The 26235-nt window shown below is 40.1% G+C and overlaps 1 protein-coding gene across 1 annotated transcript in view; it reads right to left on the minus strand.

The window, feature by feature from the left end:
* ano7 (anoctamin 7) overlaps positions 1-22461 on the minus strand; it is a 58300-nt gene extending 35839 nt beyond the window's left edge. The window contains exons 1-10 of the mRNA XM_071356499.1: positions 22210-22461; positions 14266-14388; positions 13760-13817; positions 9004-9155; positions 8362-8469; positions 7877-8013; positions 7389-7446; positions 6584-6694; positions 1708-1876; positions 115-205 (exon numbers count right to left, since the gene is read on the minus strand). Coding sequence (XP_071212600.1) covers positions 115-205; positions 1708-1876; positions 6584-6694; positions 7389-7446; positions 7877-8013; positions 8362-8469; positions 9004-9155; positions 13760-13817; positions 14266-14358 — 977 coding nt within the window. The 5' untranslated portion in view covers positions 14359-14388; positions 22210-22461. The remainder of the gene's footprint in view (positions 1-114; positions 206-1707; positions 1877-6583; positions 6695-7388; positions 7447-7876; positions 8014-8361; positions 8470-9003; positions 9156-13759; positions 13818-14265; positions 14389-22209) is intronic.
* Between the last annotated feature and the right edge of the window lie 3774 nt (positions 22462-26235).

The raw sequence follows: 26235 nt of genomic DNA on the forward strand, positions 1-26235 counted from the left end.
AAACAAACACAGAATGTTCACAACCCTGGTGGAACCCTCAACACGGATTATGGTGGGCGAGGCTTAAGAAGAGGAGTGACATGCTTGGTTGAAGTCGTCCTCTTTCATACTCACGCTGGCGCATCAGTGAACATCAACCAGATCCCAAACAGAAAGACCAGTGTTCCGACCACAGCTGCTGGGAGCAGCCAGCCTGTGTAGAACCCTCCATGGAGGTAAGGGAGAGAGTAAGCAAAAGAAGAGTCATTTCATTATGTCTTGTGATGTGTGATGTATATTATTTGATGTGACGTAAGTCTTGGGATGATATTTTTGCCAAGGAGGTTGTTCTTTGTTGTGAAGCAAATTTGCTAATTTCTCTTTATGGGATATTTAAGCTTACTATTATATTCTAAGAAGCAGGTTGATGTTTATTGAGTCTTGTCCTGGTGGCAGAACTGAGCGATTTCCCCTAGATGTGCTCTGCAAAGTCAAAACTGGCTATATTGTAAAAATTCATGAAAACCTAAATTTGCTTTTTGGTCTTAATTTAAGGTTAGCGTTAGCCATTAAGGTTAGCAGTGTAATTAAGGTTAGGGTTGACTACAGCATTACCCCAAAAATGGAGGAGGCAGGTGGCAGCGTGAGGAGGTAAGGAACGGGTCTGTCTGCCCAATATAAAGGATCAAAACTGGCAGAGGAAGAAAAATAGCATAAATAGGAATGTTTACCAGTTTAGGATGTTGACAACTGTGCCATACAGATTGCAAAATTTCTGGGAAGAGATTTTTCATGTACCGATACCATGGCACAGGGTGTATAAGATGATATATAAAACGACGCAAGATGTTGAATATTTGGGCATACAGTCATCGCATGCTCTGCAGATATTTGTTGTGAGGATTTAGAATCAATACTATTTGTTCTGGTATTGCCCTCAGGTAGCTTGTTTCTGGTCTCAGGTTCAGTAATGGCTGAAAAAGCAAAACATGAATCTAAAATTGACCCTAGAAATAGCATTGTTGGGAGATCTGGAGAAACCTGTTCAGTCAATTATTAATATATTACTACTCTTTGTAAAAGTATTTATTTTCAACTCGCAATCTGTGGATTCTATTCGATTAGATCGATTCAAATTGGATGCTAAACATTACAGCATAGTTTAAAGAGATATGGTGCGTATAAATCCAAAGTGGGTGGCCAGAAGAGATAGGTCTCAGATGGTTGAGGGGCAGCTCTCGGGGAACTGTGGGAGGATCTTGGATGGTAGGTGGCCTAGCGGTTGGGAGCTTGGGCCGGCGGCCATTAGGTTGCTGGTTCGGATCTCCATTTTGACTCGGTGGGAGATCTGTCGACGTGCCCCTGGGCGGGGCGTTTGACCCTGGTTGCTCCTGTGGGTCGCTCTGGATGGGAGTCTCTTAGATTACTGAATGTAATGTAAATGTTGAGTGGCCTCACTTCAGGTACGTTTATATGTTTGTTTAAATGTATGTTTAAATTATTATTAAATGTATGTTTGAATCATTATTATTTTCATTAGGTTTAGGGTTAGGATTAAAATATGATTTTATGACTTTGTGGCTGTGCCTGCTAATGACCACTCTGCAGAGCTGCCTCCAGTACATGAGTCTTCCAAATAAATGCTAACCCGCTTCTAAGACGAGTACTCCTCCAAAAGCCAGACTCTCTACTTCAAGCCAACAAAACACTGCCAGTGCCAATGCTTACCCAGCCAGGCAAAGTACAGTGCTATCTTCTCTCCATAGTACTCTCGGATGTGGTCCAGCGGCTGGTACTTCTTCCAGCTGGCCCAGCGAGCCCAATACTGGTGGAGGATCTGCCTCATGCTCAAGGACTGAGAGTCCACCGCCTCCCCCTCTGGCATCTGAAATGGGCCCTGCAGGAACATCGTAGGACAGAGTCAGACGGTGGATAACTAACTATTCAGGTTTTGGGGTTACAGTCAGAGTCAAAGGTAACATGCCCACTATGACTTGACATTCCGTGACATGTGACATCACAACATTTATGTCCCGTTTATGACATTATTATAACATGAATTTCAAATACAGTGTTACCGAAGGATATTCATTGGATACAATTACAAGTTGCAATTTATTTTATACAGATATAATCCAAAGACATAGATTTTGGTCATCAGAGCCCCCTTAAAAACATTAGAGGCATGACTCCTCTGGTTACAGTCAAGATGAATGTTTGATTTAACATTACAGGGTAAGATTTCTAAGATTAGTGAGATTTAGAGTTATGTTTATCAGAAGATTCCTGGGTATGGGCGTACAGTAATGAAATCATATTCACTCACTCACATACATACATACATACATACATACATACATACATACATACATACATACATACATACATACATACATACATACATACATACATACATACATACAGTACCAGTCAAAAGTTTGGACACACGTACTCATTCAAGGGTTTTTCTTTCTACATTGTAGAATAATAGTGAAGACATCAAAACTATGAAATAATACATATGGAATCATGTAGTAAACAAAAAAGTTTTAAACAAATCAAACAAATATTTTAGATTCTTCAAAGTAGCCACCCTTTGCCTTGATGACAGCTTTGCACACTCTTGGAATTCTTTGATTCCATATGTGTCATTTCATAGTATGTAGGAAGTCAATGCAGAAAATAGTAAAAAGAAGGAATGAGTATGCGTGTCCAAACTTTTGACTGGTACTGTACATACAGTGCCTTCGGAAAGTGTTCAGACCCCTCTACTTTTTCCAAATTGTGTTACATTACAGCCTTCTTCTGAAATGTATTAAATCGTTTTTTCCCTCAATCTAAGCACAATACCCCATAATGACAAATCAGAAACAGGTTTTTAGATTTTTTTGCTAATTTATTCAAAATAAAAAAACTGAAGTATTCAGACCCTTTACTCAGTACTTTGTTGAAGCACCTTTGGAAGCGATTATAGGCTCGAGTCTTCTTCGGTAGGATGCTACAAGCTTGGCACACCTGTATTTGGGGAGTTTCTCCCATTCTTCTCTGCAGATCCTCTCAAGCTCTGTCAAGTTGGATGGGGAGCGTTGATACACAGCTTTTTTCAGGTCTCTTTAGAACTGTTTGATTGGGTTCAAGTCCGGGCTCTGGCTGGGCCACTCAAGGACATTCAGAAACTTATCATTCAGAAGTCACTCCTGCAGTGTCTTGGCTGTGTGCTTAGGGTCATTGTCCTGTTGGAAGGTTGAACCTTCGCCCCAGTCTGAGGTCCTGAGCACTCTGGAGCAGGTTTTCATCAAGGATCTCTCTGTACTTTGCTCTGTTCATCGATCCTGACTCCCCACAGCATGATGCTGCCACCACAATGCTTCACAGTAGGCATGGTGCTAGTTTTCCTCCAGATGTGACGCTTGACATTTAGGCCAAAGAGTTAAATCTTGGTTTCATTAGACCAGAGAATCTTGTTTCTCATGGTCTGAGAGTCTTTAGGTGCGTTTTGGCAAACTCCTTACGGATCTGTAATTTGCCTTTTACTGAGGACTGGCTTCCGTCTGGCCACTACCATAAAAGTCTGATTGGTGAAATCAGAAATGGTTGTCCTTCTGGAAGGTTCTCCCATCTCCACAGAGGAACTCTGGCGCTTTGTCAATGTGACCATCGGGTTCTTGGTCCCCTTCCTGACCAAGGCCCTTCTCCCCCGATTGCTCAGTTTGGCCAGGTGGCCAGCTCTAGGAAGAGTCTTGGTGGTTCCAAATGTCTTCCATTTAAGAATGATTGAGGCCACTGTGTTCTTGGGGACCTTTAATGCAGCAGCCATTTTTTGATACCCTTCCCCAGACTTGTTTTGGTACTCTTCCCTAAAACCTAGGGATGCACAATATATCGGTAAGCATATCAGAATCGGACGATATTAGCTAAAAATGCATACATCGGCATCGGTGCGATGTCGAGTTTAACGCCGATGTGCAAAACCCATGTCAAAGCTGATGTGCATACCTATATAGCGTAGGTAAATAACGTAATGACGCCACAATTTTTTGGGATCTATACGTGCAACACAGCATTCCTAACCTAGCCTACAATGTTTGAGCAGTCAACAAGTCGAGCAGTCATTTGAAAGAGTAAGAATATTTCAGTGAGACAACTCAAAGGCGAAATCCATTATCCATCCCTTGACAATCAACCGCTCTCTGTCGTGGATGATGTTGGCTTTCACCGACTGGTGGAGCACCGGTACACACTACCAAATAGGCGCTATTTTTCAGATGTTGCCCTACTGGAGTTACACAGTATTGTTGAAACGCACATCCATGAGCTACTTGCTATGGGCGTCAATGCTATTAGCTTCACGACTGACATTTGGACCAGTGATGTCAGCCCCATGACCATTATGAGTCTGACAGCACGGTGGGTCGACGAGGATTTCCTACTGAGGAAAGCAGAATTGCATGCTCAAGAATGTGCCTGTTCTCATACCGCTGCTGCCATTTCAATGGCATTTGAGAACATGTTTGAAACTTGGAAACATGAACACTCCTAGCTCCATTCGAACAACTGACTCGAGAAATAAGCTCAACTGCGTCTGCAGCAAACGTGATACCCTCGGTCATGGCATTGAAACGCCTGCTCAACAAAAGTGCCAACACAGACCGTCCGGTTAACTTGGAAAGGTACTCCACTAGAGACTGTGAACAGCGATTCGTGGCATTCTCTCTGAGCCTCTACTGTGTCGCCACCATGCTCGATGCAAGGTACAAGGACCGCTACTTCGATGCAGACAAGAAATAGGGTTTTTCGTGGAATATTACAGACACAGCTGGACAAGATGGAAACGGACACAGTGACAGTGCGCACCGAGGAAGAGAGGCCACAGACAGAGCTGAAACTTCACTGCTTGACATGTATGATGAAATCCTGGTTGAGACTGAACAAATGAACAGCGAAACAGTACAGCAAGTAAGTGAAATAAATAGGTTTTGATTATGTTTTACTGGTAATGGGGACACACGTAAATGGTCAGTATATGTGTGTGGTCAGTGTGTGTGTGTGTGTGTGTGTGTTTCAACTATTTAACTGTACTAGAAACCTTAAAAGGCCACTAAAATATTTAATATCGATTATCGGTATAGTTTTTTTTTTGGCAAGGGAAATATTGGATAAGTCTGTAATGTAACAAAATGTGGAAAAATCAAGAGATACTTTCCGAAGGCACTGTACATACATACATACATACATACATACAGTTGAAGTCGGAAGTTAACATACACCTTAGCAAAATACATTTAAACTCAGTTTTTAAAATATTCCTGACTTTCAATCCTTGTAAAAATTCCCTGTCTTAGGTCAGTTAGGATCACCAGTTCATTTTAAGAATGTGAAATGCCAGAATAAAAGTAGAGAGAATGAGTTATTTCAGCTTTTCTTTCATCACATTCCCAGTGGGTCAGAAGTTAACATACACTCAATTAGTATCTGGTAGCATTGCCCTTAAATTGTTTAACTTGGGTCAAATGTGTCAGGTAGCCTTCCACAAGCTTCCCACAATAAGTTGGGGGAATTTTGGCCCATTCCTCCTGACAGAGCTGGTGGAACTGGGTCAGGTTTGTAGGCCTCCTTGCTCGCACACGCTTTTTCAGTTCTACCCACAAATTGTCTATGGGATTGAGGTCAGGGCTTTGTGATGTACACTCCAATACCTTGCCTTTGTTGTCCTTAAGCCATTTTGCCACAACTTTGGAAGTATGCTTGGTGCTACCACCCTCGTGCTTCACGGTTTGGATGGTGTTCTTCGGCTTGCAAGCCTCCCCCTTTTTCCTCCAAACATATCGATGGTCGTTGTGGCCAAAGAGTTCTATTTTTGTTTCATCAAACCAGAGGACATGTCTCCAAAAGTATGATCTTTGTCCCAATGTGCAGTTGCAAACCGTAGTCTGCCTTTTTTGATGGCGGTTTTGGAGCAGTGGCTTCTTGCTTGCTGAGCGGCCTTTCAGGTTATGTCGATATAGGACTTGTTTTACTGTGGATATAGATATTTTTGTACCTGTTTGCTGTTGTTCTGGGATTGATTTGCACTTTTCGCACCAAAGTATGTTCATCTCTAGGAGACAGAACGAGTCTCCTTCCTGAGCGGTATGACGGCTGCGTGGTCCCATGGTGTTTATACTGACAAACAAAGAGGCACTGAGTTTGAAGGTAGGCCTAGACTTACATCCACAGGTACACTTCCAATTGACTGAATTTATGTAAATTAGCCTATCAGAAGCTTCTAAAGCCATGACATCATTATCTGGCATTTTCCAAGCTGTTTAAAGGCACAGTCAACTTAGTGTAAGTAAACTTTTGATCCACTGGAATTGTGATACAGTGAATTATAAGGGAAATAATCTGTCTGTAAACAATTGTTGGAAAAATTACTAGTGTCATGCACAAAGTAGATGTCCTAACGGACTTACCAAAACTATAGTTTGTTAACAAGAAATTTGTGGTTGAAAAATGAGTTTTAATGACTCCAACCTGAGTGTATGTAAACTTCCGACATCAAATGTACATACATAACATACATTATATATACATAACATATGGTATGTCTATGCAGGACACTAACCTCATGCAGGGGGTATGCAGCAGAGACGGCGTTCTCGCTGAGCAGCCTTTCGATTCCCACCTCTCCTCTTTTTAATGCCCCATAAGGCGTGCGTGCTAAAATCTCATACAGCTAGGTCAGACAAAGGAATGTGTTGTACTGTCAAAGTGAGGAAGTCTATTATTCTACTACTGTAGTGTCATATATATCAAATGTGTTTATCACATGTTCATCATGACCTCTTGGTATGGTGGTTTTACAATTACATTTCCCTGCATTAATCTAACAGACAGTCATCCAAATGGAGCCATGGTTGAGTGGTAACGCACCGGAGACCAGTGTTCTATGACTGAGTCCACCCTTCCCACTGTTTCTTCCACCTGCCGTTATCCCCTTCTGATATGCATGCTGTCTCAATAAAAAGTGTAAAAAAGTGTAAAGTCTAAAAAACACCCCCAAAATATATGTTTTTAAATAGGAATAATGACCTTAAATAGGGACTGTTTAAACCTAGAAGGATCTGACTAGTAAATCAGGGTAGTGTTCACTGGGCACCAAATGGAAGAAAACGGACGGAAACAGGGAGGGACTAACAATAATTGTCAAATTTCGTTTTCAATTCCAAAATGCTTTGAAATGGTTTCCGTTGCCTGCCTTAATGAACACAACCCTGAGCTCAGATAGAGAGTTATCTGAAGAGTAGAGAGGTCCACATTTGTGTGACAGAATCTACACGGCTGTGTTTCCTTGAAATACCGTATTGGTGACGCTTTTACTGCAAGATACGGATCCAATTTGAAGAATCAAGTTCAAATGGCAAACTCACTACTTGGTGTCTTTGGGTAGTCTTGAAGAACGTCTCCTTATTCTCACTGCCCAGAAACCTGTAGACACAGCCAGGTGGTCATACATAGTATGTACAGTATATGGCAGGCTTTGATGTTAAATATTGGATATACTCGTCTGTTGCCTAGATTCCACCTCTCTGTAGCAACACCTGCAACTCAAACACAACACTGTGTTTTTATTTACCATGTATTTGACACCTTTTAAGCCTGAATGTACACATCATGCCTTTTCACCTTCAGGTAAAACAGCATGGCCTGAGGGAATAATACTTTATAGAAGGTGTTTTTCATTGTACAAAACCAGTCAACTGGTTTTAAAACTGGACTAGTGTCTTGCTGGGAAAATCTAAATGGGTCATATAGTTTAACTGTTTCAGGAAGATATTTAGTTGTGGAAATGCAAAGAATTTGGTGTGGTTTGAATGACAGCAGATGCTAAGCAAAGCATTTAGGATTTTTAACGTACCTTTCCAGTTTGTTGGTGCGAAACTGGCAGGTGTAATAGTCCGGGGGCATGCTGGGCACGTCTTGGCTCATGAGGTTTGGGATTTTTGTTTTCTCTAGCATCCTCTCTGACCAGTTGTAATTTGGTGTGGTTACCATCTGAGGAACACGCAGCACCATTATCTACTTGTGTCTCGATTGTTTACTTTTGTGAACACGTGAGATTAAGCACCCTAAAGCAAGAGTGACCAACCCTCCTCCTGGAGAGCTACTGGGCACAAAGGCTGTTCAGTAGTTCTCCAGAATGAGGGTTGACTAGTGAATTGAAATTCAGTTAATGAACTCAGCATTTCTATGTGCATTTTGTCAATTGATTCATTTCATTTCAATTCACTTTGTGAATTGACTGAATTGAAAGCTGAATTGACCCTAATACCAAAGGTCTACATCGCTTGACATGTGACAGGAGAGTAGAAACATAAGAACGGAGTCAACTGACTAACTGACCTGCAGAGGGACCCGGAGACTGATCTCCTCAGCGTAGTAGCAAAGGACACTCCAGGGGGCGCTCAGGAGCACATAGGAGATTTTCTTCTTAGCTTGAAGAACTTCCCGCTAGACGAGGCAAACAGGAAAACAGAAATCACTGACTATGCATGTTTATAAATTGGATACAGCAATGATTTATTTCCACTGATGCTGGACGATAAAACTATTATAATGTAATAAAAATTTTAAAAGTTTCACACTTTTTGCATTGTTGGCATAGTACAATTATATGGTATTATGCATCAATATTATATGTGGTAGCTTGTTGATTCAAGTACCCAGTAGAAAGGGCTAAGTATATGACTTGGAAGACAAGCTCTCTGGAAGCCGTGTAAATATTGATCATGTCTTTCTCTTTCCAGGTGAATCCTGTAGTGTGCAGCTCACATAGGAACCATGACTGGTATGGGAGCAGTTGTTTACCATGGGTGATGTGTCATTCATTGGGGCAGGAGTTTTTCCAGATGACATAACCTGATCAGGATTAACTCTGGGCCCTGGTTATAGGCTATAACTAGGGCTCAGAGTTTTTCCTAGTCTGGGCACAAAACTCAGGGCTCTAGTAAATGTAAACGACTCTGTCCCTTAGCCCTCGCTCACCATCTCCTGGTCGATGCCGGCTGCTTGAAGTCTGGACAGGAAGTCTTCCCTCCACTTCCTGTGTGAGTCTTGGGTGGCGTGACTTGATTTGTCTTTCTCTGATGCGCCATCCTTCAACACAGCTAAACTCTCCTCCCAAACTAACACAAAGTCTGCGGGACCCAGGTGTATACATGGTATTAACATGTGCAGATATATAAAATGAACATTGTAATTACCAATAAGGCTTAGGCTCTGCTCAGCAAACTTATATTCTCCATAGGCTCTGCTCAGCATCTTTCTCTGAAGCACCATCCTTCAACACAGCCAAATTCTCCTCCTAAACTTAACACAAATTCTGTGGGACCCAGGTATATTCGTCATATACAGTGGGGCAAAAAAGTATTTAGTCAGCCACCAATTGTGCAAGTTCTCCCACTTAAAAAGATGAGAGAGGCCTGTAATTTTCATCATAGGTACACTTCAACTATGACAGACAAAATGAGAAAACAAAATCCAGAAAATCACATTGTAGGATTTTTTATGAATTTATTTGCAAATTATGGTGGAAAATAAGTATTTGGTCAATAACAAAAGTTTATTTCAATACTTTGTTATATACCCTTTGTTGGCAATGACAGAGGTCAAACGTTTTCTGTAAGTCTTCACAAGGTTTTCACACACTGTTGCTGGTATTTTGGCCCATTCCTCCATGCAGATCTCCTCTAGAGCAGTGATGTTTTGGGGCTGTTGCTGGGCAACACGGACTTTCAACTCCCTCCAAAGATTTTCTATGGGGTTGAGATCTGGAGACTGGCTAGGCCACTCCAGGACCTTGAAATGCTTCTTACGAAGCCACTCCTTCGTTGCCCGGGCGGTGTGTTTGGGATCATTGTCATGCTGAAAGACCCAGCCACGTTTCATCTTCAATGCCCTTGCTGATGGAAGGAGGTTTTCACTCAAAATCTCACGATACATGGCCCCATTCATTCTTTCCTTTACACGGATCAGTCGTCCTGGTCCCTTTGCAGAAAAACAGCCCCAAAGCATGATGTTTCCACCCCCATGCTTCACAGTAGGTATGGTGTTCTTTGGATGCAACTCAGCATTCTTTGTCCTCCAAAAACGACGAGTTGAGTTTTTACCAAAAAGTTCTATTTTGGTTTCATCTGACCATATGACATTCTCCCAATCTTCTTCTGGATCATCCAAATGCTCTCTAGCAAACTTCAGACGGGCCTGGACATGTACTGGCTTAAGCAGGGGGACACGTCTGGCACTGCAGGATTTGAGTCCCTGGCGGCGTAGTGTGTTACTGATGGTAGGCTTTGTTACTTTGGTCCCAGCTCTCTGCAGGTCATTCACTAGGTCCCCCCGTGTGGTTCTGGGATTTTTGCTCACCGTTCTTGTGATCATTTTGACCCCACGGGGTGAGATCTTGCGTGGAGCCCCAGATCGAGGGAGATTATCAGTGGTCTTGTATGTCTTCCATTTCCTAATAATTGCTCCCACAGTTGATTTCTTCAAACCAAGCTGCTTACCTATTGCAGATTCAGTCTTCCCAGCCTGGTGCAGGTCTACAATTTTGTTTCTGGTGTCCTTTGACAGCTCTTTGGTCTTGGCCATAGTGGAGTTTGGAGTGTGACTGTTTGAGGTTGTGGACAGGTGTCTTTTATACTGATAACAAGTTCAAACAGGTGCCATTAATACAGGTAACAAGTGGAGGACAGAGGAGCCTCTTAAAGAAGAAGTTACAGGTCTGTGAGAGCCAGAAATCTTGCTTGTTTGTAGGTGACCAAATACTTATTTTCCACCATAATTTGCTAATAAATTCATAGAAAATCCTACAATGTGATTTTCTGGATTTTTTTTCTCATTTTGTCTGTCATAGTTGAAGTGTACCTATGATGAAAATTACAGGCCTCTCTCATCTTTTTAAGTGGGAGAACTTGCACAATTGGTGGCTGACTAAATACTTTTTTGCCCCACTGTAAACATGTGCATACTGTACATATACCCCTTCATGCAGTGTACAATTAGCATTGTAATTACCAATAGGGCTTAGTCTCGGCTCAGCAAACAGTCAATCCATTTGTTGAAAGATTTTCAAGCATGTATATTAATATTTGCACACAAAAATATGCACATTCTATTATCAGCGGTGTGTTTACATCAAGCTGGCTTGTTGCGAATGCAAAGCTGTTCATAATGACGTAGTGCACATGAAAAACACTTTGTTGTATAACATTTCATTTACCGAATGAAAAACAAGGTCTATGTGTTTCCATCCCATATTTAACTGTGTTGATAGTTTTCCCACAAAAAGTGTTGCAACAAACAGTAAATGTGACCATTATGCTCTTTGCACATGTGCTCTAGCCAACAGCTCGCAGACACAGTCTAGAGGGTACATGATGATGTTATGGATAGGAGCGACATCATTTTTATTTGTCAATAAAAACGGCAGCCAAGCACTGATCATCATCTCACCAGAATACAATATTTATAGGAAATTAGCATCAAGCTCATCACTGTACACTCTCACCACCATGTGAAGTTCTAAGTAAATTATTAGATCTGTAGCCTAATAAAACTGTGCATGCTTTTCCAAGTCTCAGTGGGCGTGGTGAGCACACAACATATTGTTATTCTGTCAACAATTGTACCAAAACATTGCTTACACTGCCATTTGTCGCATGATATAAAAAGAATACTACAGACACATGACAAAATAACAGTCAGATGATATCAGCTGGTAGCATATTGGTTTTATAATTGCCACCTGTAATAGTCTGTTGTATAGTGTCACACCCTGATCTGTTTCACCTGTCTTTGTGCTTGTCTCCACCCCCTTCCAGGTGTCGCCAATCCTCCCCATTATCCCCAGTGTATTTATACCTGTGTTCTCGGTTTGTCTGTTGCCAGTTTGTTTTGTTTTGTGAAACCTACCAGTGGTTTCCCCTTGCGCCTGTCTGTTCTTGTTTTCCCGGTTTTGACCATTCTGCCTAAGCTGATCCTGCCTGCCGTTCTGTACCTTGCCACACCACACTGGATTATTGACCCTTGCCTGCTCTGACACTGAGACTGCCTGTAGTTCTGGACCTTTTGCACCCTATCTGGATTACTGACCTCTGCCGTCCCTTGTACTAGTAATAAACTTTTGTGACCTCGACACATCTGGGTCTTACCTGAAACGTGATAGTATAGCAATGCTAAGTTAAAATGTGTGCTCTGTCATTTGTTGAGTTGTCTCAGCAAGTCAACAAAGATTTAGGTAAACACAAGGATCTCTAAAAAGGAAGATGGGTGATTCATCTCTTCTGTCCAATGGTGGAAAGTACTTAATAAAAATAATTTAAAGTACTACTTAAGTAGTTTTTTGGGGTATCTGTACTTTATTATTGATATTTTTGACAATATTTACTTTTACTTCACTACACTCCTAAAGAAAATATGTACTTTTTACTCCCATATATTTCCCCTGACACCTACTCTTTATATTTAGAATGCTCAGGCAGTACATAAAATGGTCCCATTCACGCACCTATCAATATAACAAGTTGTAATTCTTACTTCTTCTGATCTGGTGGACTCACTAAATGCAAATACTGCCTTTGTAAATTATTTGTTTTCTGGTCTGCTTAATATATGGGAATTTGATGTACAGAATTCACTTTTACTCAAGTATGACAATTGAGTACTTTTTCCACCCCTGTACATAAGTAAATGCAAAACCAGATATTTTTTTACTTTTACTCAAGTAGTATTTTACTGGGTGACTTTTACATGAGTCATTTTCTATTAAGGTATCTTTTTATTTTACTCAAGTATCACAATTTAGTACTTTTTACACCACTGCTTCTGTCCCTGACCATCACGATTTAAACTTATACTCTCTAACCTTGTTATTTATTGAAATATGTTACCTAATTATTTTGTAGCCATTAGTTCAGTGGCTGGTTGACAAATTTCATAGAAATTATGCAATTGATGATTCGAAAAAATTCAGCCTTTTAGCAATTGAACCATCGCTGATGCTCTTGACAACCCTCAGCAGCCACTAACCAATACATATTTCAGCACCATATTGCATTCCATTGGAATTATTAGAAATCAGTGAACGCTTTTAGAACATGTTAAGTGTTTTTTCATGTAATATATTTGAAACGGCTACAAAACTCAGCAATTCAAGCAGCTTTTTTGGCATATTTTTATCACTCTTCTGGTAATATTGAGATAAATATGTATATGTATGACATACTTGGGCCATCATTTTGAGTTGTCCTCATTGTAACACACATGTTAAGCCATTATCGGTCGTTACACCAATTATTTATTCGGTTTTGACCATGCAAAATCAATGCAGGTCCTTCCCATTCAAATTGTTTCATACCATAATATGTTGTATTATGAAGTTAATAACATATCAAATTGCCTTAGTTAGAGAAGATTGTTCCCTGATAATACAAACCCACATGTAATACCCTGATCCTGTTTGCCGTACTAACCTGCTTAGGGGCCATAACATATATGTGAAATGTGGCCCTCTGGCCCATGGACTAATTAGTAGGGAAATGCAAAACTGACCTAAGATCAGCGTCTAGGGCCAACTTCACCCTAAACCCAGTGAGGACAAAGGAAAGGACACCAGGAATGGAAGAAATGTACCTAGCGGGCAAACTTTCGCACACAAGCTGTGTACAACCATTGCAACCATTTTTTTCCAATCGTTTTTTAAATCCATCCTTACGTCATCTCATTCCATCAGTATACTCACCGATGCGAGTGATGCCATCGCTGAACACATTTTTGTCCCCAGAGCTGACCTGAGACATCTGTGAACATGAAATGTTGATCTATTATCAATGTATCCACTTAAGATTGTTCCTAACCAACATCCTCTCTCCCCTTAGTTATAGTGTTGTTGCGGTTCGACTAATGCTCTCTGACTTCCTGTCCTTGTAATCAGAGTCACTGATTAATGTCCCAACACCATAACAGGAGACTAGCATGGGCGGGTGTTGACGTAACATAATGTTTTCTACACGCACGCACGCACGCACGCACGCACGCACGCACGCACGCACGCACGCACGCACGCACGCACGCACGCACGCACGCACGCACGCACGCACACACACACACACACACACACACACACACACACACACACACACACACACACACACACACACACACACACACACACACACACACACACACACACACACTCCATAACTCTGAGTGTTTAAATATGATCAAACAATATACTTTCATGATTACCCCAGTATCCATGCTCCCGTAGTTGTGGTCTGCAGTATTAGTCATGGCGATGAGAGTGGTGATGTCCTCTCGCTCCTCTCCCCTCTTCCTCATGGTCCCTCAGAAGGCCGTCTGGCTGCAGGCCTGCTCCACATAAAGTACCCTCATGTTCCATTGGTGTGAACAAGCTCCCAGAGCAACCAAGATGCCAGGGGACTCAGCACAATATGCCCTCTCATCAAAACACACAACATGAAACTCACACAGCAAAACAGCCACGTCCTAATTGTTCCCATCACTGTATGTCCAATTTAAATGACTTTACATCCCAAGTTATTGTATGTCTGTAAATAACACGATTATGCCTGATTATGCCATCATTAGCTGCATTAATGTACAGTGGCAGAGGAATTCGCCTCAGTAGCTAGACAGTGACCATTTGAAGGTATACAGCTCAAACATCTCAGTCATGGGGCTGTGTCCCTAATGACACACTATTCCCCATATAGAGCATTACTGTGCACTATATATGGAATAGGGTGCCATTTGATACAAAATCATGTTTTCATATTAACTCAATTGAGGCCATTAAGAGTAGCAAATTAAGTTGGGGTCCAGAGAACATGGCCTCTTAACAGCAACGTCTCACCACAAATTTCACAGAATTCCTGCAGTCGGTGAGGACCAACTGACATTGAGTAATGAGAAAACCCTGAGGCCTCAAATGTGTCTATTCACAATCTAGTCAAATAAACCGGTCAGTAGGTTTGCTATGTGGCACTGGAGTGTGGCTGCATGTTTCACCTCACACTGTTGGATATGAGCCATGCAGATAGCACTCCATTCGGGTTCTGACTCGCAGCAATGGCTCTACTGTATACAGGGCCAGCTGTAGGGCTGGTAATAGGCCTCAATTCAATCTAACCCGCATTACGGTGTTAATGCAGTTGTTTTTACGCCATGGTTAAATAAAATCACAGATTGGTTTTGGGTGCTATGAAACCCTACTACTACTAGTGCTACTGCTGCTGCTGGTGTGTGTTCAGACAGTAGTTCGTACATGTAGACACTGCGTAAACATATGTCAGGTTTGACCGAATCCCAGCCTTAGGCCCTGAACAACTCTTTCCTGTGACTAATTTATTTACTTTTCTTTCTTTGGAAACACTTAACTAAGTTCAGGATAAAATAAACTTAAAAAGATAATTCGTAGAAATCCAAATAACTTCACAGATCTTCATTGTAAAGGGTTTAAACATTGTTTCCCATGCTTGTTCAATGAACCATAAACAATTAATGAACATGCACCTGTGGAACGGTCATTAAGACACTAACAGCTTACAGACGGTAGGCAATTAAGGTCACAGTCATGAAAACTTAGGACACTAAAGAGGCCTTTCTACTGACTCTGAATTGAATCGCTATTTCTGACTTTTGTGAGTCCTCTCCTTGGCTGTGAAATGTCTATATGGTTTCTGGTGGCTAGGCGCTGTCCTAACATAATCACATGGTGTTGCTTTCACCGTAAAGCCTTTTTGAAATCGGACACTTTGGTGGGATTAACAACAAGATTACCTTTAAAATGGTATAAGATACATGTATGTTTGAGGAGTTTTAATTATGAGATTTCTGTTGTTTGAATTTGGCGCCCTGCACTTTCACTGGCTGTTGTCATATCATCCCGTTAATGAGATTGCAGCCATAAGAAGTTAAATGAATCACTTACCTTTGATGATCTTCATCTGGTGGCACTCCCAGGACTCCATGTTACACAATAAATGTTCGTTTTTTTCGATAATGTCCCTCTTTATGTCCAACAACCTCTGTTTTGTTGGTGCGTTTAGTTCAGTAATCCAAAGGCACAAAGCGCACTCTCAACACCCAGACGAAAAGTCAAAAAAGTATAATAAAAGTTCGTAGAAACATGTCAAACGATGTTTAAAATCAATCCTCAGGTTGTTTTTGTCATAAATAATCAATAATATTTCATCCGGACAACTCATTGAAAGTGATGTATCTCCCTCATTTTTTTGAGTAAAATCCTGAAACAATGCCTAAAGACTGGCCACATGTAGAAGAAGCCATAGAGATCGTGAACTGGGTCCTAAGTCTTTGTATGGTGGATAGGCTTTCAATGGAAAAACAACCTTTCAAAATAATAGTACTTCCTGGATGGATTTTCCTCAGGTTTTCGCCTGCCATATCAGTTCTGTTATACTCACAGACATTATTTTAACAGTTTTAGAAACGTTAGAGTGTTTTCTATCCAGATCTACCAATTATTTGCATATCCTAGCTTCTGGGCCTGACTAGCAGGCAGTTTAATTTGGGCACGCTTTTCATCCAAAACTCCGAATGCTGCCCCCTACCTTAGTGACGTTAATGCAGCTGGAGGCCACACCAGATACTGAATGTTACTTTTGATTTTGACCCCCCTTTTTTTATTTTTTTTCCTTTTTTTAAGGGGTGGATCAGCTTAATATTGGGAAAAGATTGTAGCTTCCATCAATGTAATTGTCTGCATCATTTCCAATCCCCCATATATTTATTTTGTAAATATATCCATGTACATACACATATGCGTACATATACACATATATACATACACATACCTATATAGACATACATACTTTTTTTTAGAACATATCTTTATTATTCCCAGCAAAACCCTACCACCCTTCCCCGAATTGCAGTAAACGAATAAACAATAATACTTAGGCTTCTATCTTCAGTATATACATCTTATACACATTTTGCAGACACAATCTATTTTACAATAGTTATATTTGTTTTTAGTCCTTTCTCTATTTCTGATGTCCATCCAGTTAGATTTCTATTTGTAACTGTGCTATTTCACAAAATTTCGGAACCTAAATACATTTTACAGATCCCGTATGTTTTACATTGGTTATCTTGTTATTAGTCCCAACCTTCAGCTCCATTCAACCCCTCCCATCTATCTCTCAATACCATCCATTTTGGATTTCTATTTTCCATATATTGCTACGATGCTTCACAAAAGTACTGAACCTTTCTATTCGCATAGCTTATACAGATTGTAAATTAAAAATAAGCATTTCTGCTAAAATAATTATTATATTATTGATTGATTGACTATGCCTTTTTTAAATCACCCAGTATTGCTATCTGCAGCGTAAGTTCTAGGCAAATGTTGCAATTCTTCAGCCATTCCTGGACCTGTGACCAAAAACGAGCTACATATGGACAATAACAAAATAAATGATCTAATGACTCTGCCCCCTCACAGCAAAATCTGCAGAGCTGGGAAGATTGTATCCCCCGTATATATAACATTCTGTTGGTTGCAAGAATTTTGTATAGTAATTTAAATTGAAAAATTCAACATTTTGAATCCTGCGTTGTTTTGCATATCAATTCATAAACCATGTGCCATGGAATGGGTACATCGAAAATTTCTTCCCAACTATTTTGCAATTTATATGGCACAGCTGTCAGTTTTTTGGTCCTTAAATGAAATTGGTGTATGTTTTTATTTATCACACTTTCTTTAACCATTTATGTTCATTGCTACCCATCCCGGATCCGGGATTTCTGTCATTAAAAACCCTAGCGTAGGGTAAAAGCGTAGCCTAGCGCCAGAGGGTAATCATAAAATATAATTTCATGAAATCACAAGTGCAATATTGCAAAACACAGTTTAGCCTTTTGTTAATCCATCTGTCGTCTCAGATTTTGAAATGATGCTTTACAGCGAAAGCAATACTTGCATTTGTGTAAATGTATCGATCGCTCGACAAAACAATAAGAACAGCTAGCGTCAGGTAACTCGGTAACAAAAACCAGCAAAGCAATCAAATGAATCGTTTACCTTTGTTGATTTTCGGTTAGTTTCACTCACGAGACTCCCAGTTAGACAGCAAATGTTCCTTTTGTTCCATAAAGATATGTTTTATATCCAAATACCTCCATTTGTTTGATGCGTCATGACCAGGAATCCACCGGAAAAAGCGTTCGCGACAACGGTGGAAAAAATTCCAAATGATATACATAATGTCCACATAAACATGTCAAACGTTGTTTCTGATCCAACTTCATTGTGTTTTTCACATATCTATTCGATAATAAATCAACCGGGACAGTTGGCTTCTCACTAGGAGCGAGAGAGACAATGGCTACCTTTCAGATTTACGCACGATTCACCCGGAGAGCCCCCACCTGTCCACTTACCCAATGTGCTCTTGCAAGCTCATCCTTCAAAATAAAGGCCTGAAACTACGTCTAAAGGCTGTTGACACCTTAGGGAAGACATAGAAAAAGAGGTCTAATTGATATGACTTCACATATGCAATAGGAAGGCATTGGAACACAGAGCTCTCAAAATTAGTGCCACTTCCTGCTTGAAATTTTCTCAGGTTTTCACCTGCAATAAAAGTTCTGTTTAACTCACAGACAAAATTCTTACAGTTTTGGAAACTTCAGAGTGTTTTCTATCCTAATCTGACTATTATATGCATAGTCTAGTTTCGGGGGATGAGAAATAGGCAGTTTAAAATGGGTACGCATATTTTGCCATATGTTTAAATTGTGCCCCCTATCAAAATACAGGGCCGACATACAAGTTCGTTACTTTTTTCCCCTTCTACTTGCCTCTTCCATTTTTGTGGTAATGCTGCAATTAGTTGGTTGTAATTTTGGGTAGAGCATACATTTCCATATGTCTGTGTTAGCTGCATGTGTGACATAACTCCACCAGTGCTATTTATGATATCATTCACAAAAATTATACCTTTTTTAAACATTTCTTCAAAAAAAAATTTTTTTTTATCAATTAGTATATTTGAGTTTACCACAATATTTGTTGTATTATTTGTTCTGTCTTTTCAGGTGGATTAAACTGAAATTGCAACTAACTTTCTAAGGCTTGGAGATTATTTCCTTTTCAAACAACCGAAAGTGAGCAGGTGTAATCTGAATAAAGGGAAAAGGGCCATTCTTGAATATAGGATGAGAAATTTCTACCAATTTACTAGAGAACAAGTTTGGATTTAAGTATAACTTTTGTATGACTGATGCCTTTAGTGAGAGGTCTAATGCTTTAATTTTTTATAATTTCTGCCCTCCGAATTCATATTCGTTATATAAATAGGCCTTTTAATTTAGCCTGGTTTGCCATTCAGAATCAAATTGAATCTTTTTTGTTCATATAATTTAAAAAGCAGGTAACTAATGTGTAAGCAAAACCATAAGCAAATAGGTAAACTGATATAACTAAAGAGTTAATCAGGGTAATTTTTCCACAAATAGACAGGTATTTTCCTTTCCATGGTAGCAAGATCTTATCTATTTTTGCTACATTTCTATAAAAACGTTTTGGAGTGAGATTATTTCTTTCTTTTGGGATTTGTATACCGAGTATGTCCATCTCCGTCAGACCATTTAATTGGTAAACTACACGGTAATGTGAAATTAGCATTTTTTTTGTGATCCAATACGTAATATAGTAAGTACACTTGTCATAATGTGGTTTTAATCCACAAAGGATAGCAAAGGTATCTAGATCCTCTATGAGGCTGTGGAGAGATTCTAGTTGTGGTTTTAAAAGAAAACATGAATCATCAGCGTTAAATGACACCTTAGTTTTTAAGCCACGGATTTCTAATCCCTTAATATTATTGTTTGATCTAATTTTAACAGCTAACATTTGGATAGTAATAATAAATATATATGCCGATAGTGGACAACCTTGTTTTACTGAAGCGCTGTAAGGAGGAACTCTCTAACTACAGATTCAGGAACTTCTCCTTCTTTCTCTTGGATACCTGTAAGTACCAGATTCTCTCTCATGGATCTAGTCTGTATGTCAAGTAAGCCTTCTCTCAGAACGATGTTCTCCTTTTTAAGTTCATTCACTTCGATTTCAATCTTATTGACTGTCACTTTTAGCTTGTTTGTTTCCTTCTCCAATGTCGCAGCTTTTTCATCACTCATCTCGAGGCTTGCCTTCAACTCTTTTATATCCTTACTAATTCAAGTATACCCAGTTTGTCATTTATTGATTTTAACAGATCGGTTTCGACCTTTACCATTCCCGGTGGTGAAAATATTAAATAGTCTGTGTCCGATTTCTTTTTGAAATCGGTTCCCCTGTCTTACTCTCCGTCATGTTTGGGTGTTGCTTGTTTTCAAAATATTTGTCGATACATTTCTCTAGTCTTAAGATTTGTTTTGTGTTATTATCCAGATTGAAGGTTATCACCCAAATCAAATAAAATAAAATTGTATTTGTCACATACACATGGTTAGCAGATGTTAATGCGAGTGTAGCGAAATGCTTGTGCTTCTAGTTCCGACAATGCAGTAATAACCAACAAGTAATCTAACCTAACAATTCCACAACTACTACCTTATACACACAAGTGTAAAGGGATAAAGAATATGTACATAAAGATATATGAATGAGTGATGGTACAGAACGGCATAGGCAAGATGCAGTAGATGGTATAGTGTACAGTCTATACATATGAGATGAGTAATGTAGGGTATGTAAACATAAAGTGGCATAGTTTAAAGTGGCTAGTGATACATGTATTACATAAAGATGGCAAGATGCAGTGGATGATATACAGTACAGTATATACATATACATATGAGATGAGTAATGTAGGGTATGTAAACATTATATTAAGTGGCATTGTTTAAAGTGGCTAATGATACATTTGTACATAATTTCCATCAATTCCCATTATTAAAGTGGCTGGAGTTGAGTCAGTATGTTGGCAGCGGCCACTAAATGTTAGTGGTGGCTGTTTAACAGTCTGATGGCCTTGAGATAGAAGCTGTTTTTCAGTCTCTCGGTCCCTGCTTTGATGCACCTGTACTGACCCACCAGATTGTGTAGTGCTAATATTTAGTCTAACTTGCCGATATTGAATATTACGTTTTTATCTTGAGGTGCTCTACATAACTACGTTCAGTCCGCCATTACATGTCTCAGTCCCGCCCCTACCTGTCTCAGTCCCGCCTTTGTTCAGGGACACATTATTCAATTTCTGTTAGTCACAAGTCTATGGAACTTGTTCTGTTTATGTCTCAGTTGTTGAATCTTGTTATGTTCATACAAGTATTATGTTAAGTTTGCTGAAAATAAACGCCGTTGACAGTGAGAGGACATTTATTTTTTTGCTGAGTTTAGATGGGAGCGGTTGAGTCTAGCTGAAGGGTGGGACTAAAAACAACAATATAATTAATGAAAAATATACTGGGTCCGTAAAATGTATATATATAGGTTCAGATCTTTTATGAAAACAGCACAGTTAAAAATACATGGCAAAAACAAAACTGAATGGTCTTCAGAGATAGATTGTATAGGTTGGGGGTAGCTGAAAGACGGGATTAAAAACAAAACAAAAATTATTTATTTTACAATAGTTTTGTCCGTAAAATGTATTTAGTATGTATAAGCTGGAAGTAGAAGTTAAAGTGTTGTTGTCCATCAGTTTACTCCAATTAGGGGACGGGTGGTAGGGTTATGGTAACATAATAAAGGAAAATATATTTGTAAAAATGTATATGCAGTACTTCACCAACACTTTTTTGGTTACTACATGATTCCATATGTGTTATTTCATAGTTTTGATGTCTTCACTATTATTCTACAATGTAGAAAATAGTACAAACAAAGTAAAACCCTTGAATTAGTAGCTGTGTCCAAACTGACTGGTACTGCAATAATATCTGCAATATTAAAGCTGATCTACACCTAAAATAAATAAAAAACAGTTAACTAGCCTGCAGATGGAATATGATGCAATTATAATACATTGTAAGACCTGTCTTAAGCATGTATCACCCTAATGTATTATAATCATCTCATAATGAACCTGACTAAATACGTTCTCGCTCTCTCCAGGATATGCTCTCAACATGAACTATTATTAATTTACACTGTCTTCCCTTCTCTTATTCCTCTCATTTCGAGCTCACCTGTGTTCATCCAGTTTCACCGTTATGGCGCACACCCAGGTTAGAACCGTCACTGAATCACCATCAGAGGAGTCCTTCAGTCCAGATACTATAGATAGGAAGAAAGGATATCCTCAGAAGTCCTACTCTGTTCGTGGTCTTCCCAGACTAAAAGGCTTGGTCCGTGTGGTGTCTCTCCAACAGCAACTAATGTTCTGTACTCCTTTCCTGTAGTAGTTGTTACTAACTTCCCTAACTGTCGCTACTGCCAGAGGCACCTGCAGGATACAGCACTCAGACATGCACATCCGGGCAGGACAGATAAGAGACGAGGGAAGGAGGGAGGGAAGAAAAGTTAGCGAGGAAGGGAGTGAGAGAGAGAGCGGAAAGGAGGAGAGGCTTTTGTTTGCTGTGAAGGTGGAGCTCCTTTCACCTAATTTCACCCTTACAACCCCTGAGACATACGTGCAGACACACACACACACACACACACACACACACACACACACACACACACACACACACACACACACACACACACACACACACACACACACACACACACACACACACACACACACACACACACACACACACACACACACACACACACACACACACACTCAGGCAAGCACGCAAGAGTTGATCTTTTCAAAATGATTCATTTTTTATGAGGAAATACATACATTTGCATTGGTCAAGTTGATCGATCTTGTCTTCACAGGTTAAATATGAGTTTTACAGACTTAATATAACTTCTGATGTATATACTTTAAAAATGATTTTGACTGTTATTCTACATGATGAGAACTTCCAGAATTACTGTTGGTGTGTGGCAATGGAAAAAATACTTCCTGAATTTACTGAAATAAAATGCAATTGACCCCTATGTTGATGGCTAGGCATGATTCTTAAATTCCACATCCATATACTAACTACCTCACTCTACTGCACTCTAGTGGTGTAGGCTCCTCCTTTGTATTTTCCCAATCTAGACATGAGGGATGCTACTGATGAAGGAGACGTTGTGAAATATATTGGCTCTGCTGACCGACCAGCTTCGGGGCAAGTCCATATCCATTCAGTTAATCCAGGACATAACTGAAATTCCAATAAAAAATATATAATGCCTTACTATTTCTTATAAGCATGTATGAGCTTTTATGAAGTGTTACTGACATATCTTTAACATAACCTCCTTCCCATGCTCTAACAGTATAATGAATACGATGTTTTCAGTCTATATGCTGTAGTGAATGAGTTAGGGTAAGATACTTTTATACTTATGTTAAACAATCACAGAGACATAAGAAAATTACCACTTTTATAATATATGCAGTGCATTTGGAAAGTATTCAGACCCCTTTCCCAAATTTTATTATGTTACAACCTTACTCGAAAATGGATTAAATAAAAAAAATGTTCCTCAATCTACACACAATACGCCATAATGACAAAGCGAAAACAGGTTTATTTACATAAATATTCAGACCCTTTGCTATGACACTCGAAATTGAGTTCTGGTGCATCGGACGTGCGACCTGTTCACCGGATGTGCTACCTGTCCCAGACCTGCTGTTTTCAACTCTCTAGAGACAGCAGGAGCGGTAGAGATACTCTCAATGATTGGCTATGAAAAGCCAACTGACATTTACTCCTGAGGTTCTGACTTGTTGCACCCTCGACAACTACTGTGATTATTATTATTTGATCATGCTGGTCATTTAAGAACATTTGGACATCTTGGCCATGTTCTGTTATAATCTCCACCCGGCACAGCCAGAAGAGGACTGGCCACCCCTCATAGCCTGGTTCCTCTCTAGGTTTCTTCCTAGGTTTTGGCCTTTCTAGGGAGTTTTTCCTAGCCACCGTGCTTCTACACCTGCATTGCTTGCTGTTTGGGGTTTTAGGCTGGGTTTGATTTGATTTGATCCTGTTTTTTATATTTTTATTTCACCTTTATTTAACCAGGTAGGCTAGTTGAGAACAAGTTCTCATTTACAACTGCGACCTGGCAAAGATAAAGTAAAGCAGTGCGACAAAAAACAACAACACAGAGTTACACACTGGATAAACAAAAGTACAGTCAATAACAATAGAAAAATATATATACAGCGTGTGCAAATGGAGTAAGGCAATAAATAGGCCATAGTAGCGAAGTAATTACAATGTAGCAAATTAACACTGGAGTGATAGATGTGCAGATGATGATGTGCAAGTAGAAATACTGGTGTGCAAAAGAGCAAAAAAAGTAAATAAAAACATTATGGGGATGAGGTAGGTAGTTGGATGGGCTATTTACAGATGGACCAAGTACAGCTGCAGCGATCGGTAAGCTGCTCAGATAGCTGATGCTTAAAGTTAGTGAGGCAGATATAAGTCTCCAACTTCAGCGATTTTTGCAATTTGCTCCAGTCACTGGCAGCAGAAAACTGGAAGGAAAGGCGGCCAAAAGTGGTGTTGGCTTTGGGGATGACCAGTGAGATATACCTGCTTGAGCGCGTGCTACGGGTGGGTGTTGTTATGGTGACCAGTGAGCTGAGATAAGCCTGAGCTTTACCTAGCAAAGACTTATAGATGACCTGGAGCCAGTGGGTCTGGCAGAGTAATATGTAGCGAGGGCCAGCCGACGAGAGCATACAGGACACAGTGGTAGATGGTATATGGGGCTTTGGTGAAAAAAACGGATGGCACTGTGATAGACTGCATCCAGTTTGCTGAGTAGAGTGTTGGAGGCAATTTTGTAAATGACATCGCTGAAGTCGAGGATCGGTAGGATAGTCAGTTTTACGAGGGTATGTTTGGCAGCGTGAGTGAAGGAGGCTTTGTTGGAAATAGGAAGCCGATTCTAGATTTAATTTTGGATTGGAGATGCTTAGTATGAGTCTGGAGGTATTTATAGTTGTCCACATATTCTACGTCAGAACCGTCCAGAGTGGTGATGCTAGAGCATGTATTTAGTTTTATTAGCGTTTTAGCCATTAGGTACCGAGATGAGATCCTCAGACCCCTTGTGAGACCATATGCTGACACATGCACATTTGTGGCCTGCTGGAGGTCATTTTGCAGGGCTCTGGCAGTGCTCCTCCTTGCACAAAGGCGGAGGTAGCGGTCCTGCTGCTGGGTTGTTGCCCTCCTACGGCCTCCTCCACGTCTCCTGATGTACTGGCCTGTCTCCTGGTAGCGCCTCCATGCTCTGGACACTACGCTGACAGACACAGCAAACCTTCTTGCCACAGCTCGCATTGATGTGCCATCCTGGATGAGCTGCAGTACCTGAGCCACTTGTGTGGGTTGTAGACTCCGTCTCATGCTACCACTAGAGTGAAAGCACCGCCAGCATTCAAAAGTGACCAAAACATCAGCCAGGAAGCATAGGAACTGAGAAGTGGTCTGTGGTCACCACCTGCAGAACCACTCCTTTATTGGGGGTGTCTTGCTAATTGCCTATAATTTCCACCTGTTGTCTATTCTATTTGCACAACAGCATGTGAAATTTATTGTCAATCAGTGTTGCTTCCTAAGTGGACAGTTTGATTTCACAGAAGTGTGATTGACTTGGAGTTACATTGTGTTGTTTAAGTGTTCCCTTAATTTTTTTGAGCAGTGTATATCACTATGTTAAGCACTGAATCAACCTAGAAGGTCTATTTGTCATGTTTTATCATAGGAAGGAAGAATTTATCGTTGATATTGATTCAGCATGTCCATTTCGTAATAGGAAGTCCTAACATGAAAATCACTCATTAAATGCATTGGAAATGGACAAATGTAAACAGTCCATTTGCAATGTCTTACAATGGGCATTTACCATCATGAATTGGACATGCTCTAATATACTGCAGAAATGCCCAACTGACTGGCCCGTTGAACTCGGGATGGCCGAGCAGTGATAGTTATTCCTCTCCATCGCTTGTTGGTGTTGATTTCAGCCTGTCCATTTGGTGATGGTAAATCCCTCATTAAATACATTGGAAATGTACACTGTCCATTTGCAATATAAAATGTGCAATGCCAATATATTATACTGCCATCAAGTCAGCCATC

The sequence above is a fragment of the Salvelinus alpinus genome, chromosome 21 (genome assembly GCF_045679555.1).
Source record: "Salvelinus alpinus chromosome 21, SLU_Salpinus.1, whole genome shotgun sequence".
Taxonomy (NCBI): domain Eukaryota; kingdom Metazoa; phylum Chordata; class Actinopteri; order Salmoniformes; family Salmonidae; genus Salvelinus; species Salvelinus alpinus.